Raw genomic sequence first — 19,311 nt, forward strand, 5'->3', positions numbered from 1 at the left:
ACAATATGCTGCATACAGGAAACACACTTAATTCAAAAAGAAACTCACAGACTGAAAGTTAAAGGGTGGAAAACAATACTCCATGCCACAGGAACCTGAAAAAAAGCAGGAGTAGCTATTCTCTTTGGAGATCAAGTGGATTTCAAACCAACACTGATTAAGAGAGACAAAGAAGGACACTACATCCTTGTAAAGGGAAGAATCCAAGAGGAAGAGATGACAATCATAAATATCTATGCACCAAACACTAGTGCACCCAACTATATAAAACAAATAGTAATGGACATGAAAAATCATATACGCACTAATACAATAGTAGTGGGGGACCTTAATACCCCACTGTCACAAATAGATAGATCAACTAGACGAAAAAAAAAAACAACAAAATACTAGAACTCAATCAAACTCTTCAACAAATGAACTTAACAGATGTTTACAGAGTGTTCCACCCCACAAAATCAGAATACACATTCTTTTAAGCTACACACATGTCATTCTCCAAAACAGACCACATACTTGCTCATAAAACATGTTTAAGTAAGTGCAAAGGAAGAGAGGTTATCCCCTATATGAAAAGATTTTATGAACAAAACCTCAATTGCCTCAGTGAACTAGCACAAACAATCAACAAGTGGGATCTCTTCTTATTAAAAGGCTTCTGCACAGCAAGAGAAACCACCAGCAGTGTGAAGAGACAACCCACAATGTGGGAAAAAATCTTCACCTGCTCTTCCTCAGACAAAGGTCTACTATCTAGAATATATAAAGAACTTAAAAAAATCAGACCTCCCAAATTTAAAGACTCAATCCAAAAATGGGCATCTAAAATGAACAGACATTTCCCAGACAAATAAGTAGAAATGCCAAATAAACATATGAAAAAATGTTCAACATCACTGGTCACTCAAGAGATGCAAATGAAAACAATGCTAAGATTCCACCTCACCCTGGAAAGAATGGCTGCTATCATGAAATCAACCAATAACAAATGCTGGCGAGGCTGTGGGGAAAGAGGAACCCTGCTCCATTGCTGGTGGGAGTGTAGACTGGTGCAACCACTGTGGAAATCAGTATGGAGATACCTCAAAAAACTAGGACTGGAAGTCCCATTTGACCCAGCTATTCCCCTGCTGGGTATCTTCCCCAAAGAATTAAAAGAATCATACCACAGTGATACATGTGCACCCGTGTTCATAGCAGCGCAATTCATTTTGTTTTTTTGTTTTTGGTACCAGGGATCGAACTCAGGTCCTTGCACTTGCGCAGCAGGCGGTGAAACCACTGAGCTAAATTCCTGGCCCTAGCAGTACAATTTGTAACAGCTAAAAGTTGGAAACAGCCCAATTGCCCATCAACTGGAGACTGGATAAAGAAAATGTGTGTGTTTGTGTGTTTGTGTGTGTGTGTGTGTTTATAAATAAAATCTTGTACTACTCAGCCATAAAAAATGAGAAATTAGAGACATTTATAGCTAAATGGATGCACATTGAGGTGATACTCTTAAGTGAAATAAATAGGACACACATGTGTAAATATTGAATAGTTTCTCTAGTGTGAGAAACTGAAAGTGTAAATAAGGACTAAAAGGTATAATAGATAATGTGAAATAGGAAGAAAAGGGGCAAAGGGGAAGGAGAAGTGGGAGGGGTAGGGGAAAGGAAAGAAGGGAATGGAATTAATATGAAAAAAAGGAAACAAAGTCTTTGTAAATAGGGAGAGATGGAGGGGTTGAAGGGAGGACAGGGGAATGGGAAAAAAATAAGAACCAAGAGAGACTATGTAAAGGTGCAAATTTCTAATGATGAATGTCATTACATTGTATACCTAAAATGTACCAATAAAATTAATGTTTTAAAAACCCAATCTTTAGAATAGTGGGAATATCTAGTAGCAAGCTGGACTTACTTCTTATACTCACTGTAAACAATATTGTGTAATTGGTAACTTCACTTTGGATAAAAAGCAGGTATTCTCCAGCTTGGGTCTCTGTCATTTTCAAAATGACCATGGAAACAACTCCTCTGTAAAACAAGAAAGAGAACTGATTACTGTGAAATATGTATGAAACTAAAAACATAAAATTTCATGCTGAGTCAGAAGGTGGGCTGGTGGTTCCCGATGACTGTGACACACAGACAGCTCCGTCAAGAATACAGCTTCTGTTGTGGACCCAATACAGCATGAGCATTGTTAGTTTGACTTTGACTTTCTTTATTTTTTTGGCAGTACTGGAAATTGAATCCAGGACCTTTGTACTGAGTTACCTCCCCAGTCCCTTTAATTTTTAAAATAATTTTTCTATTATTTTGAAGCAAAGTCTCACGAAGTTGCCCAGGCTAGGCTCGAACTTTTGATCCTCCTGCCTTGGACTCCCAGAGAGAGGGCCACACAACCCCCATGCCCGGCTTTGACCTTGACTTTTTTTTCTTTTTGGTACTGGGGATGGAACACAGGTCCCTGTGCTTGCCAGGCAGGTGGAGTGCTACTGAGCTACTTCCCCAGCCCTTGACCTTGACTTTTAAGGAGTCCCATCCTAGAAAGTGAATGAGCTCCATTCCACCATCAGCTCATGTTCCCCAAGCCCTTCAGAAGGACGTCTGCCATCCCCAATTCTACAGCCATGGTGGCGCATGCACATCCACACTGGCCTGGGATTCCCATCAATGACAAAGCACCTCCCCATGATCACACTAGCCCTGTCACCTGGCCAGTGGTTTCATTTCCCCAATTGCAGAGTCAAATGATTGTACAAGCAAGGTACACTGAGATAAAAAATGTTCTTCCTTCTGGAATTGACCCCTCTCTCTAAATGAAAGAATTCAAGCCAATCTGACACAAGGTATTTTCTTGTGAAGTAATCATAACACTGACATACCACATAAATATAAAGAGAAGGATGTCTTAGTTTTCATATACTTAACTTTTCAAATAATTGATTATGAATTTGGCTAGGGCCATTCTCTTCAAAGAGATAATTGTGATGTGGATTTGGTGATGCCCACTGTTCTTAAGGCATAAAGTGGTCTCCAGCAGTTTGAGTGATGTGAGATTTAAATTTACAGTTCTTTTTTTTTTGTATATCCTTTTATTGGTACATTTTAGGTGTACAATATAATGACATTCATCACGGTAGATTTGCACCTTTACATAATCTCTCTTGGTTCTTATTTTTTCCCCCTTCCCCTGCCCTCCCTTCAACCCCTCCATTCCTCCCTCTTTACAAAGACTTTGTTTCTTTTTTTTCATTTTCTCATATTAATTCCAGTCCCTTCTTTCCTTTGCCCTACCCCTCCCACTTCTCCTTCACCTTTGCCCCTTTTCTTCCCATTTCACATTATCTATTATACCTTTTAGTCCTTATTTACACTTTCAGTTTCTCACATTACAGAAACTATTCGGTATTTACACATGTGTGTCCTATTTATTTCACTTAAGAGTATCACCTCAATGTGCATCCATTTAGCTATAAATGTCTCTAATGTCTCATTTTTAATGGCTGAGTAGTACTCCATTTTATAAAAAAAACCCCACATTTTCTTTATCCAGTCTCCAGTTGATGGGCATTTGGGCTGTTTCCAAATTTTAGCTATTACAAACTGTGCTGCTATGAACATGGGTGCACATATATCCCTGTGGTATGATTCTTTTAATTGTTTGGGGAAGATACCCAGCAGGGGAATAGCTGGGTCTAATGGGACTTCCAGTCCTAGTTCTTTGAGGTATCTCCATACTGATTTCCACAGTGGTTGCACCAGTCTGCACTCCCACCAGCAGTGGAGCAGGGTTTCTCTTTACCCACAGCCCTGCAGTGGGGAAAAGCCCCACAGTCAAGTTCTTGACTTTTAAGCTCATATTACTCAAAATGTAGTCTTTCTCTAACAGTGTTAGCATCAGCTAGGGGTTGACAAAGATGCAGAATCTTAGGACCTAGTTTGACCTATTCCATCAGAAACTACATTTCTACAAGATCCCCAGGCAATCTGAATGCATACTATAATTAAGAAGCTCTGTCTTAGGGGCCTAGGCAGCATGGTTCAAGAACCCTATGCTTTTGTTCACATGGACTGTGAATTAGTAGGACATATGTTTGATTTACTTATGCAGATGGATTTTAATGATGTGCTTTGTTTTTTCTTTAGCGCTGAGGAGAGTTCCAGGGCTTCCCAGTGTTAGCCAAGGGCTCCATCACTGAGCTATACCCCCAACCCCCATTTTGAACTCCTAAAAACTTAGGTGTTTGATCTTTCTGCCTATGAACCAGAGTCCAGATATAAACATCTATAATTCTCTACTGTTAAAAAAAATCACCAAAAATTGTTTGCTATTAAGCTAACTAGCCCATAGGACAGCTACAACTTTCACTAACAAACTGAGTTGTCGGTCTTAGAGCAATGAAGGCAACCTCCATGAAGTGAAAAGAACTCTATTTTTGCTACTTTGTTCTTTTGGCCTCAATGTGGTGGCATAAAATTTTAAAAAGATTATCAGGAAATTTCTTTAAGTAAAAAAATTATTTCTTTCATTTTTTGTCTTTTATTTCTTTCTTCTTTTTTTCTTCTTTCTTGTCTTCTTTCTTTCTTCCAGTGCTGGGGATAGAATCCACAGCCCCATGCATGCTAAGTAAAATGCTCCATCACTGAGCTATACCCCCAGGCCCAGGGCCAAAATTCTTAATAGAAGAGTATTTTGGTTTAACCTCAAGATAAAAGTAACCAAAAACCAGAAGTGGGTAGTAGACTCAAAAGAGGAAAGGAAATTGAATGTGTTCCAAGGTTTAGACCTAAACTTCAGAATTATACTCACTGTCCTGAAAATTGCACAAGAGTTTGTTTGACCTTAAAGAACAAATACAAATGTAAAGCTGGCACAAGTTAGTCATAGTGATGTTCTCCAGTGTTTTTGTCAAGGGGCATGATATCCTTTTCAGGCCATTTGGATACCATTTACTGCATTATTCCTAGAAAGGCAATGCTTTCTCTACAGCTGTGGGGTACCAGAACATCCCCCCAAATTAAAAAGAAAACCAGCCTTAGAATCATTAAGCAGACATTTAAATGGCCTGTGCCCCTTGTCCTAGGTAGCATCTACAAGAGGAAGACAGTGATCAACATAGAGTTAACACAGAACTTTGGTCATTGGCCACAAATTGTGGCTAAGATCTTTTTTTTTTTTAATAATGAGACCAATGTTCCTTAAGACAGATCAGATAGCCCATGCTGTATGGCTGTCATACAACATTGCAATTCTTATTATAGCATGGAACAAGATAGATAAAACCAAATGTTCTCTCCCCAAGCATTTCTCAGACAGAAGTTTCTTGCTACTTTAACTAGAATGAAATGGAAACTTTCTTTTTGTATTTAGCACAATAGCCAATTTAAAAATAAGACTTTTTTTTTGCGTACCGGGGATTGAACTCGGGTCCTTGCGCTTGCGAGGCAGGCGGCAGAACCACTGAGCTAAATCCCTGCCCTAAAATAAGACATTTTTTAAAAATCCCAAGCATCCTTTTCATTATCTGTTTTACATTTTGCAGGCACTCAACACTGCTCTTATTCTAGCTCTGCCTCTGTCTCTCTCTCTCTCTCTATATATATATAAATATATATATGGCATATATAATTTATATATAAACCTTTTTAATAGATTTTACTTAAAAGTAAAAACTTTTACTGCTCTAAAGAGTAGTTTCAGATTTATAGAAAAACTGAACAGAAAGTACAGGAATATCCTATGTATATGCTCTTCCGGTCTCATGTAGTTTCCTGTATTGTTAGTATCTTGCACTGGTGTGGTGTATTAGTCACACTAGATGAACCAATATTGGTATGTGATCATTAACTAAAGTTCATAGTATACATTAAGGTTCACTTTTTGCATTATACATTCTGTGGGATTTTGTAGATATCTAATGTCCTGTGTTTATGTCTTAACTCTATATTTAATTCAACATTTCATTGGAGATAAGAGTTACAATAGATATGGACAGAAACTTGAAGAGGCATTCCAAATGAATCGTATTTTATGCATGAAAGTATTGCTCTAAAAACTCATGAGGCCGAGCACCCTGCCTCTCTTACCTGTTTAGTAAATCAAAGTGTGGCTGGCAATCCAGAGAGCTGTGTTTAAAGACCCAAAGACAGGAAATGTTTCCTGGGTTGGTGACCAGCACTTGCAGTGTGATGGATGCAGACATGTCCACTTCCACAGTGGCAGCTTCATACACTGCTCCTGCCCTCTCAGGTCTCAGCGTACACCCAAGGTCTTCTGGGGATTCTGGAACCTACATTATAGATAGAACAATGTGAATTCACAACAACTGTAGGTTTAATACATCCTCTTCTGTACCAAATACATGCATGTTAACATTTAGCACATATTACCCAGGTATGCTGAAACCCACAGAGGGCATGCTATCAACTAAAAATCCTGTTGCTTATAATTCTTTAAAGAAAAGACAAATAGGGGCCAGGGATTTAGCTCAGTGGCACTGTGCCTGCCTCGCAAGTGCAAGGTCCTGAGTTCGATCCCCAGTACCAACAACAACAAAGCACTGATCTTGTCCTTAAAGAATTTTGAATCTAATACCAAGAAATAACTAAAACACGATGATACTTTAAGAGGTAAATTTTAAGTACTCTGGAACTTCAGAGGAGAGAAGAGACCTCCAGGCTGATGTCAGGGATGCTTCATTCAAGTCCAGAAGTTGGGCTGGAGCTTACCAGATAGCCACAAGAGAAAGTAAAAAGGAACTGACATACTAGAAGAAAATATTCACAATGTGATTAGCAAATAAAGGGCTAATACTGTTAATAGATGAAGAACTTTGGAAAAACTGAAGGACACAAGACCAAAAAACACACAAACCAAAGTTGTATAGAGTGACCTTTTCCCATTTCAGACTGTGTGGATCAGCTTGTGGGTCTCTGAAACCCTAAAGTTGAGAGCTTCATCCAACCCTGGAGGCTGCATGTGGTGGCTCTGTGGCTGTCACCATGTCTCAAATGAGTATATTGAATTGCACTGTAAACACCAGTCATACTAGATATTATTTAGATCATGAGAAAAAGAAAACAAGAAAAATTGAGGGGCTCATAAATGTCTAAAGAAGGCAAAAGAAAATATTGGCCTGAAAGCAAAGCTCTATTATAAATAGTGTCATGCTGAGAAAATACCAATAAAAAACAATCAGGGCTAGGGTAGCTCAGTTGTAGTGTGTGCTGAGTTTTCAAAAGGTCTTGGTTTCTAGCTGCAGCTCCAAAAAACAAATAAATAAAGATTCATAAAAAGAGATACATCAACATAAGAACAATGAAAAGACAGGAGCAGTATCTATCTGCTGCACAGAGAAAGACCATGCCGAGAGAAAGTACTTTCCAGTATGATTAAACAAAAATGAAAAAAAAAAGGATGATGATGCCTAATAACATATTTCTCATATTGTGTTTCCATTGCGTGTCATATGACTGTATCAAAATTTAAATTAGGGAGAAGTTTGGCTTATGTAGAGTCTGCTAACTAACTGGAGATTTTTTCCAGACCAGTATTTGTTCAATGTTGGTTTTGCGGACCTTTCTGAAACAAATCACATCCTCTGGTGTCTTGTTGTTGCTTGAGATGCTTTTTTAAGTTATATGGAAAAATGTTTAAGTGCTTTTCAGTTTTGTTTTGGTTGCATTCTACTGTATTTGAATATTATTGTAGTTTTTTTCCCCCTTGCATTGTTGTTCTCTGACTGGTTTAGATTTTTTTATACATGTGTGTGTTTGATAATAAAGTTATTTTTTTAACAAAGATGATAAAATGGGAAGGTGATAAAATGGAAGCTATGGGACAGAGTTCATACCCATGGAGAAGCAGACGTATTAAAAGTTATTCAAAAAGGAAGGAGAAAAAAGAAGGCATCGAAGAAGATGGTAACTAATGTACTTTGTTGGAGATGAAATTACAAGAAAACCACCTAATATGAAAGATTCACCAGGTAGGTGGCCTTATATTTCAAGAAGACTCAGGGACATGTTCTAAACTGAGTACTCCCTTTTGCCTGCCAACTCCTGGTTTGAAAAAGAATCCCTCATCCCCACTGTATAACTTTGCATGTTATTATCAGAGGCACTGTCAGTGAGGTAAACACGAACAAGTAGGGCCTATGAATCATGAGGCAAAATTTGGGTGGGGGGGAGGGAGATTCTCAGGTAACCAACAATACTGAACATGATGGGTGCAGAAATGGAATCTTACTGGTTTAACAGAAGTTTCCCACAAGTAATTCCTTATAATTACTGAAGACTATAAACCAATCAGGAAAACCACCATTACTGTGATGTTTCTGAATACTACCAAACAGCTCAATGTATCTATATAGCCATAAAAGAAACATTTATTAAGATATTTTAAAAAACATTAAAATGGCTGCTGCAGCTTGTGTCTATATGTTCCCTCAAAGCTGCATGTGGTCATAGGGAGGGCTTTTTCAGAGGTGGGTGAAGGTAGAGTGTGTGATGCTGGGGTTAAGGGTGTATGATTACTAAATCAGTCCACTGATTGGTTTGGCACTACCCTAATCCTGGTAGACTACTAGATAAAGTATAAAAGGGGTAGAAAAAGGTTGCTAATGCCCCTTGCTTCCTTTGTTACCTTCTACCCACCATGAACTTTTTCTCCTCTGCGATGGTTGTTTGCCATGGCACCCTGCATTGGAGCCAGCTAACTATAGACCGAAACCTCTACAAACTATGAGCCAAATAAACCTTTCTTCCCTTAACTTTGAGTGTCAAGTATTTTGTCTGAGCAACAAGAAAAGTAATTAACACAATAAGCTACCTTTTTTTAAAAAGAAAGATATAAAAAGTTTTCAAACATATGAGGAAAATGTCCAAACTTCCTTAAAAAGAGAGAAGCACAAATTAAAACATAGAGATATCACTTGTCATCTATCAGACCAGCAAAATATTTAAAAGTATGGCAACACATACTTCCAAAACTACTATATAGATCTAATGTAATGCCGATTGAAATTCCAACAATATACTTCACAGAACTAGAGAAAGCAATCCAAAAATTCATTTGGAAGCAGAAGAAACCTAGAATAGCAAAAGCAATTCTGGGCAACAGAGACATGACAGGGGGTATCACAATCCCCAACTTGAAACTATACTACAAAGCTACTGTGATAAAAACAGCATGGTACTGGTAAAGAAACAGACCTGAGGATCAGTGGAATAGATTAGAAGATGCAGAAACAACTTCAGACATACTCAGTCACCTCATCTTTGACAAAGGAGCCAACCACCCTCATTGGAGGAAAGATAGCCTGTTCAATAAACGGTGTTGGAAAAACTGGATTTCAACCTGCCAAAGATTAAAACTAGACCCATACCTATCACCATGCACTAAACTAAGATCGAAGTGGATTAAAGAGCTAAATATCAAGACAGAAACAGTAAACTTGCTGGAAGATAAGTTAGGTAGAACTCTCAATGACATTGGCATAGGAAAAGACTTTATGAACAAAACTTCAGTAGCACAAGAGCTAACACAAAGAATCAACAACTGGGATCTCATCTTATTAAAAAGCTTCTGCACTGCAAGAGAAACCACCAGCAGAGCTAAGAGACAACCTACACTATGGGAAGAAATTTTTAGCAGCTGTACCTCAGACAAAGGCCTACTATCTAGAATATATAAAGAATTGAAAAAAATCAGAACCCCCAAATTCAAAGACCCAATTCAAAAATAGGCATCCAAAATAAACAGACATTTCTCAGACAAAGAAGTAAAAACAGAAAATAAATATGTGAAAAAATGCTCAACATCACTGGTCATTCGAGAGATGCAGATGAAAACAACACTGAGGTTCCACCTCACCCCAGAAAGAATGGCTGCTATCAAGAAATCAACCAATAACAAATGCTGGTGGGGGTGTGGAGAGAAAGAAACCCTTCTCCATTGTTGGTGGGAGTGCAGACTGGTGCAACCACTGTGGAAATCCATATGAAGATACCTCAAAGAACTAGGGCTAGAGGTCCCATTTGACCCAGCTATTCCCCTACTCGGTATCTTCCCCAAAGAATTAAAAGAATCATACCACAGTGATATATGTGCACCCATGTTTATAGCAGCACAGTTTGTAATAGCTAAGGTTTGGAAACAGCCCAAGTGCCCATCAACTGGAAACTAGATAAAGAAGATGTGGTTTTTTATAAAATGGAGTACTACTCAGCCATAAAGAACGAGAAACTAGAGTCATTTATAGCTAAATGGATGCATATTGAGGCCATACTCTTAAGTGAAGTAAATAGCACACACATGTGTAAATACAGAATAGTATCTCTAGTGTGAGAAACTGAAAGTGTAAATAAGGATGAAAATGATTAAAACAAATAACTGATAATTTGAAATAGGAAAAGGTCCAAAGGTGGAGGGGTGGCAGGAGGGGAAGGGGAAAGGAAAGAAGGGAAAGGAAAAATTATGAGAAAAGAAAAAAAATGGAAACAAGGTCTATGTAAATAGGGAAGGGTGCACAGGGAATGGGGAAAAAATAAGAACCAAGATGCATCGTGTACAGGTACAAGCACCCAATGATAAATGTAAATGTATTGTATACCTAAAATGTACCAATTAATATATCAATAAAAAATAAAAAAAATTAAAAATAAATAAACGTATGGCAACACATTTTGATGGTGAGGATGTGCGGAAACAGTTGCACTCTCACATAGCTGTAAGAATTTAAAGGAGAATTTGGCAATACCTGATAAAATGATATATGTACTCACCATTTGAGCCAGCAATCCAACTTCTAGAAATATGTAGTCAAGTTTGTGATAGCACTATTTATAATTGTGAAACACTGGAAATAATCTAAATGCTCATACACAGGAGAGTGGTTGAACAAGTTATGGTATATCCACACAATGGAATACTATAGAACTATAAAAAATGATGAGGACAATCTCTATGAACTGAAAAAAGCTAAGTACAAAACGTCTCTACTTTCAAGAATCCTACACCATATACGAAAGGCGGGGGCTGGGGATTTAGCTCAGTGGCACCATGCCTGGCTTGCAAGAGAAAGGTACTGAGTTCGATCCCCAGTACCAAAAAAGAAAGAGGAGGCTATGTATGTATGTATTCATTCATTTATACATAAAAATACAGGAATAATATTGAAAGATTGAAAGGCATTATATAATTTATAGGAGATGAGAATAGAAAACTGGTATGAGGAATGAAAAGGAAGTAATATTTCTTTGAATATATATCTATATCTCTATCTATATTTGCAGTGAGCCTCAAACATGCTTGGCCAAGTACTCTATCACTGAGCTCTGCCCATATCCAGCCCTAAGTATATATTTTCATACAGCTCTGACTTTTAGGACAATAGATGATTCACAAATTAAAAGGACAAACTAAATCAGGATATGGTGGTAGTGGTGTTGTCAAAATGGAATAGAGAAAGGAGTTCCAAAATGGCACAGTGAGTACCAGCAACTCAGCTTCTCCAGGACAGTGTCAAGAGTCTGGAAAACAACAGTGTGGAGAGGAACCAAAGTGAGTGGAGGTTACCCGGTAGCCATGAGGGAACTGACAGAGGAGAAGAAAATAGGATTAAGTGATACACAAGAAATAGATCTCACTGCGGAGAAGAGACCACTCAGCACTGGTGCCTGTGGCTGGCTAGCCACCAGCTGGGAGGCAAACCGAAACTAACAATGTTTCTGCTTATGGAGAGCTGGAAAAGTACATCAGGACCCCAAAAGAGTCATGGCAGTTGGAACCAGCAAGGAAAACATGGGACACTGCATCCAGAGCAGCCTTTCATAGTCAACACTTGGTGAGTGACCTTGGTACAAGTGCCTGCAGCCACAATCACTAAGCAAGAGCGGGTGAGGACGCCACTGCAGGGAAGGGCTGAGTGTTTGAACCTGGGTCCCAGAGCAGTCCCTTGGCCGCTTCACACCACCAAGTTTACAGAGTGGATGAGGGAAAGACAGTCACAGGATACTGGCAACAGTTAGAGAGCCGACTGGGGAGAGTCCTGCTGAGAGGCTGGGGCTGCTAAACACAGACAGGCTCCTGCAGTCAGAGGCCGGGTTCAGCCCGAGTTACACAGCACTGGAGGCTCACGTTGGCACTGCAAGGGAATCTCCGCAAGCAGATCTCTACTCCCAGCACTGTTCTCGGGGCAGACTGCCACCTTAGACTTCCAGTGTGAACAGAGACATGTCCTGGCCTAAGCTCTGCTCCTTAACTCTAGGCTGAGGAAAAGAGCCATGTATCCAAAACAATAGAAAACTTCCTTCTATTATTTTTTGGATTTTTTTTTTTTTGGTACCGGGATTGAACTCAGGTCCTTGCACTTGCGAGGCGGGCGGCAGAACCACTGAGCTAAATCCCCAGCCCTCTTTTATTATTTTTTACTTGACTGTATTATTTTTAAGTTGTAATTTTTTATTTTTTGTTGTTTTCTTCCTTCTGTACATTTCCCCTCACACTTTTATCCCATTATTTTACTCCTTTTTTCTTTTATGAGGGTGTCTGTGTATGTGTGCTTCTCTTCCTCTTCCCTTTTTTCTTTCAATGTAGTCTACAGAACTATATTATATATTATAAACAAGGGAAATTATCTTATTAAACAAGGGGGACTATAGACAAGGGCATTCTTCCTTGTCTCTTTATATCCATCCTACTTTCACCTATAGCTCTTCACCTGACTTCATTCTCCTATATCCTATTCATTCTCCATTTTCCTTTTCTTTCTTCTCTCCCTTTTCATTTGTCTCCCTTTAACTTTTTTCTAATATTTCTAACAGCCATAGAATCATTTCCCATCCCCATTTCTCACTACCAATTTTCTACCCAGTTTTCTCTTCTAAACATATAAAATACCCTTACCATCGTTAGGGTCCTTTGCTCCTTTGCTTTTACCCTATTTCCTACTTCCTGTGTCATAGAGCAGAGGACTTAGAAAATAAAACTTTTTTCTTTTTTATCTTCTCTTCCCTCCTCTGGCAATACCCAGTACCCAAACCCTTGGGCTTTAGATAGCTGATTCTATAAAATTACTGTTAAAAGCTGTTTTTCACCATTAGAGGAAATACAACCATCCCATTTAGTGCACATTTAGGGCACATTAACTGTGGGTCAATCCTTGGGCTGTTACGATGCTTACACTATAACTGTGGGTTTCTTCTCTAAGCTAAAGGGAGACCCAAAACAGGATCTCATGCATGCTATTTCTCAACTGGCCCTGATAGATATGATGAGAACAGATTAGCCTATTACTACTGTAGCTGATTTGATTGCATAGGAATAATCCTGACTCAGTGGACAGTTTTGTGCCAGTGAACCTGTCTGCTGAGTCCATCATCACACCCAGGGAGCGGGACAGCAAGAGTTTCTAACCCAAGAGCTCAGCCTGGATCAGACTCTGCAAGAATGAAGTCCTGTGTCTGAGTCATCTTCACCACTGCAGTGGAGGGATCAGAGGAGTGATTGGGGTGTGAGCACTCACTCTGGCAAAGAAGCTACTTGGGAAGCACATACGTAATGTGACATATTTCTTTGCAATATGACATGTTTGCAATGTGACATATTTCTTTATTCTTTTTCCAAACATATAAACTCCTCTCCCAAGTCTTTAAACTCCCCATACTTAGCTCCCTCACAGTCACTCCTATCTTCTCTAGTAATATTCCTCAATCCTCCACACTAAGGCTTTGGCTCTTCCATATCTTACTTAGCTTACTATCTTCCCTATCAGCAAGTTCTGACAACCACATAGATTTCCTCAATCACAAAGTAAACCCCCTTTCTCCCATATCTCACCCTTGCTCCCATAAAATATCCCTGAAAACTCTAGGTACTAACCTAACCCTTCAACTAAAAAGTACTCCAATAAAATCAGGCCCCACATCAACCTTTTCTTCTCATCTACTACTATTCCCCCTTTCAAACCTCCAACTTAGTGTCTAGCAATTCTCACCCGAGCACTTCCCATTCTCCCCACCCCACCTCTCCTACCTCATTGCAGAACAACCACAAATAGCAAACAGTCAATAGTGTGCACAGAGTATAGAGAAAGAGGGGAAGTGTAACTGCAAAAACTATCATATAGAAGTTTTGTAAGACTGAATCTGTGAATGCTGTTATAACCAGAAGTGATTCTTTTGGTGAAACATAGGGACAGAGTCAAAATCACTTAAAGTAAATAACAGAAGGAGTAAATACTTGCATTGGACATACAAGCTGAAAATTATTCATGGCGCATCAACAACCTATTAAAAATCCCATATAAGCCACAAACTCTCCTCACTTCTCTAGGCCCCAACCAACAGGAAACTCTCCAAAAAGGGAGGGAGGGGGGAAAGGGGCCATATATAATTTAAAACATATATATGCAAATAAACAAAGATTCACATGGAAGAACAGGGAAGCAAAGAATCAGAAGATTTTTGAATCCCCGCCCAACTCTCCCAAGGCAGAGCAAGAGGTTACAAAGGGAGAAGAAAACAAATACCAGGTAGCAAACATGTATGAAGAGTTCATAGAAGGGATGAAGAAAATAGATAAATTCAAAGAAGAAACGAACCAAAAGTTCACAGCAATTTCACTCAATATGCCCACTGTGAATTCCAGGGAAAAAGGTAAAAATACTGCACAATCTAACCGAACAGTTCAAAATTTTAATGACAGATTCAATAAGGATAATGAATCCTTGAAAAGATGTCAGACAGAAATACCTGAAATAAAAAACTGTATAAAATTCATATATTGCAGAAATGACCAATGTGAAGACAGTGTCTGATATTGAAGACAAAATAGTGAATTAAAATAAAGAGCTTAAAGAACCCAAAAAGAAAATAAGATAACATGAGAAGACTATCCAGCAGCTATTAGATGACAACAAAACCAATGTAAAGCTAATCGGAGTGAGAAAAAAACAAGATAACATAGATGGATTCTACAACATGCTAACAGAAATCATAGATGAAAATTCTCCAAATATGAGAAAAGAATTTAAAATACAAGTAAGTGATGCTTATAGAACACCCAATAATTACAATGAAAAAAGAAGCCCACAAAGGCATATCCTTATTAAATTCACAGAAAGCTAGCAAAAAAACAGAATTTTAAAAGCAGCCAGAGAAAAACAAAAAATCACATATAAAGGCAAACCAATTAGAATCACAGCAGACTTCTAAGCACAAACTCTAAAGACCAGAAGAGCTTGGAGAGAAGTATTTCAAGCCCTAACTTTCAGCCCATAACTTACCCAGCAAAGCTATCCTTCAAAATAGAGAAATAAGGTATTTCATGAAAAAGAACAGCTCAGAATATTTGAGTGTTAAACCAGCTCTAGAGAAAATACTTAAGAATATTCTTGACAGAAACAACAAGAGGAAATCAGTGAGGTCAATGGATAAACAGCAGCAACAACAAAAAAAATCAGGAAAGAAACAGGGCACACCAACAGATAAAGGCAAGGATCACAAGTAACCAAAACATCTTAGTAATATCTCTCAATGATAATGGCCTCAACTCTCCAATTAAAAGACACAGACCAGCAGACTGGATCAAAAATCAGAATCCAACAATCTGTTGCTTTCACAAAACTCATCTAATCCCAAAAGATATGCATAGTCTAAAAATTAAGAGGTGGAAAACATTTCACGCACTAGGACCCCCAAAATAAGCAGGGGTAGAAATTCTAATATCAGACATGGTAAATTTCAAGCTAAAACTGATTAGAAGAGACAAAGATCACTACATACTAATTAAGGGAACAATCCTACAAGAAGACGTAACATTGTTAAACATATATGCACTGAATACTGGAGCATCTATCTTCATAAAACAAAAACTGCTGTAATTAAAAGATCAAATAAACACTAACACAATCACAGTAGGGGATTTTAAAACCCTACTTTTGCAAAGAGACAGAACAACTAAACAAAACAAACAAACAAACAAAAAAGGAATTTCAGAGCTGAACCATACCTTTAAACATATGGACCTAATGGATATATACAAAGTATTCCACCTCTACAACAGAACATACATTCTTTTCACTAGCACATGGTACTTCTTCCAAAATAGATCACTACTTGTACACAAAGCCTGCTTAGGTAAATATAAAAGAACAGATATTAGCCCATGTATACTATTACCACTGTGCAATGAAAGTAGAAATCAACAACAGATGAAATTTCAGAAAAGGAAAAAGCTCCTAGAAAATTAACAATATACTCCTAAACAACCAATGGGTCACAGAAGAAATTTTAAAATTTCTAGAAGTTAATTACAATGATGGTACAATTCATCAAAATCTCTGATACACTATGAAAACAGTTCTAAGAGGAAAATTCAATGCAATTACTGTTCACTTCAGAAAAACAGAACTAGGTCAAATAGATAATCTTTTTAGAAATCTTAAGAAAATTGAAAAACAACAACAAATCAACCCCAAACTGAAATTAAGGAGGGAAATTACAAAGATGAGTGGAAATTGATAAAATTGAGATTTAAAAAAAAAATCAATGAATTGGAGAGCTGATTCTTTGAAAGAATAAATAAAATACATAAGCCCCTAGCCAGTCTTACCAAGAGAGAGAAAAGACTCACATCAATGCAATCAGAAATGAAAAAGGTGAAATCATAACACACTTTTTAGAAATCCAGAAGATAGTAACCACTTTAAAAAAATATATTCCAACAAATTAGCAAATTTTGAATAAATGGACAGATTCCTATACACATACAAACTACCAAAACTAACCCAAGAAGACATAAATATGCTTAACAAACCAGTATCAAGCAATGAAATAGACACAGTAATAAAGACTCTGCCAACTAAAAAGAACCCAGGACCTGATGAATTCACTCCTGAATTTTACAAAACCTTTGAGGATATTATATTACCAATACTCCTCAAGCTCTTCAAAGAAATTGATAAGGATGAAGTGTTCCCAAACTCCTTTATGGAAGCCAGTATCACCCTGATCCCAAAACCAGATAAAAACCCAACTAAAAAGAAAACTACAGGCCAATCTCCTTAGTAAAAAATCCTCAGCAAGATATTAGCAAATAGAATGCAGCACATTATCAGATAGATCATTTATTATGATCAAGCAGGTTTCATCTCAAAGATGCAAGGATGGTTCAATATATGTAAGGCAATAAATGTAATACATACCTAAACAGAAGCAAGGTCAAAAGCTATATAGTCATATCAATAGACGCAGAAAAGGCTTTTGACAAAAATCCAACACCCCTTCATGATTAAAAAAAACTCTGAAGAAAACAGGTTTAGAAGAACCATATGTGAATATGATAAAAACTATGACAAACCAATAGCCAGTATCATACTAAATGGAGAAAAACTAAAAGCATTCCCCTTAAAATCAGGAACAAGACAAGGATGTATATTACCACCTCTTCTATTCAACATAGTACTTGAAACATTAGCCAGAGCAATTAGGCAAGAGAAAGAAATAACATGGATACATATAGAAAAGGAGAAACTCAAATTATCATTATTTGCAGATGACATGATATTCTTCATAGAAGATTCAAAGAACTCCACCAAAAAATTCTTAGAATAATGAACTTCAGCAATGTAGCAGGATATAAGATCAACACAAAAATCCTTAGATTTGTACACACCAACAATGAACAGCCTGAGAAGGAAATTATGAAAATAATACCATTCACAGTATCTTCAAGGAAAACTACAGTACTCTGAAAAAGGAGATTAAAGAGAACATCAGAAAATGCAAAGATGTCCCCTGCTCCTGGATAGACACAATCAATATGGTCAAAATGGCCACATTCCCAAAAGTATTATACAGAATCAGTGCAGTCCCAATCAAAATACCAACAGCATAATTTACAGATCTAGAATAAACAATCCTAAAATTCATAAGGAACCAGAAGAGACCAGAATAGCAAAAGCAATTTTGGGCAACAAGAGCAAAGCAAGAGGGATAGCAAACCTGACTTCAAGCTATACTAGAAAGCAATATTGATAAAAATGGCATGGTAGTGGAACAAAAATGGATACATGGATCAAGAGAACCGAGGATACAGAAACTTCCCCACACACGATCAGGTATTCGATCTTCAACAAAGGGGTCAAAAATATATGTTGGAGGAAAGATAGCCTATTTAACAAGTGGTGCTGGGAAAACTGGTTATCTATGTGCAGAAGAGTGAAACTGGACCCTTATCTCTCAGTATACTAAATTAAAATCAAAATGAATCAAAGATTTAAACATTAAAACAGAAACATTAAATGTGCTAGAGGATAAAAAATGTAAAACACTTGAAGACATAGAGCTAGGAAAAGATTTTCTAGATGAACCTCAATTGCACAAGGAATAATGGCAAGAATCAACAAATGGGATTATATCAGACTAAAAAGCCTCTACTCAGCAAAAGAATCATTCAGTAGAGAGAAGAGACAACCTACAGGATGGGAAAAAAATTTTTCAAGCTACTCCTCAGATAGAGGACTAATATCTAGAATATACAAATAACTCAAAAAAATTAAATTTAAGATCCAGTCAAGAAATGTGCAAGAGAAATGAACAGATACTTCACAGCAAAGATACACAAATGGTCAAAAAATGTATAAAAAATTGCTCAACATCTCTGCCCATTACAGAAACACAATGCTAAGATTCCATCATACTCCAGCAAGAATGGCAATCATTAAGAAATCAAACAATAGCAAATGCTGGTGAGGCTGTGGTGAAAAAGGAACCTTCCTTCATTGTTGATGGGAAGTAAACTAGTACAACCATCATGGAAATCAGTATGGAGATTTCTCAAAGAACAGAAATTAGAAATTCCATATGACCCAATGATCCCCTGCTAGGTACTTTCCCCAAAGAGATTAAGACATCATACTACAGTGATACATGCATACCAATATTTATAGCAGCACAACTCACCATAGCTAAATCCTAGAAACAGCATGCATACCCATCAACAGATGCTTAGATAAAGAAAATGTGGCATCTACATGTAATGGAATATTGCTCTGCAATGAAGAATTATAGCTTTAAGACATTTGTAAGAAAATGGATGCATCTGAAAAATATAATGTTGACTGAAAGAAACCAGACATACAAACTTAAATCCTATATGGTATCTCTCATTTGAGTGAGGCAAATTACAAAGAAAGAGAATAATAAAGGGTAGACAGAAAGGAACAAGGAGATAGATCTCTTGCAATAGGGAAGTGGTCCAAGGGAAAAAGCAGAAGGGGTGGAGGGGAAGGGGAAATAAGTGGAATAAAGATAT

The 19,311-nt window shown here is 37.6% G+C and overlaps 1 protein-coding gene across 5 annotated transcripts in view; it reads right to left on the reverse strand.

Annotated features, from left to right (window-relative positions):
* Positions 1 to 19,311, reverse strand: part of Flt3 (fms related receptor tyrosine kinase 3) — a 110,366-nt gene that overhangs the window by 51,838 nt on the left and 39,217 nt on the right. For all 5 annotated transcript variants that reach the window (XM_004854805.4, XM_004854804.4, XM_087199384.1 and 2 more), the window contains 2 exons: positions 6,081 to 6,283; positions 1,906 to 2,021 (listed from right to left, as the gene is read on the reverse strand). In XM_004854805.4, coding sequence (XP_004854862.1) covers positions 1,906 to 2,021; positions 6,081 to 6,283 — 319 coding nt within the window. The remainder of the gene's footprint in view (positions 1 to 1,905; positions 2,022 to 6,080; positions 6,284 to 19,311) is intronic.

This window comes from Heterocephalus glaber, unplaced genomic scaffold (genome assembly GCF_053883595.1).
Source record: "Heterocephalus glaber isolate CG9 unplaced genomic scaffold, H.glaber_assembly_v1.0 deba00001719, whole genome shotgun sequence".
Lineage (NCBI taxonomy): Eukaryota > Metazoa > Chordata > Mammalia > Rodentia > Bathyergidae > Heterocephalus > Heterocephalus glaber.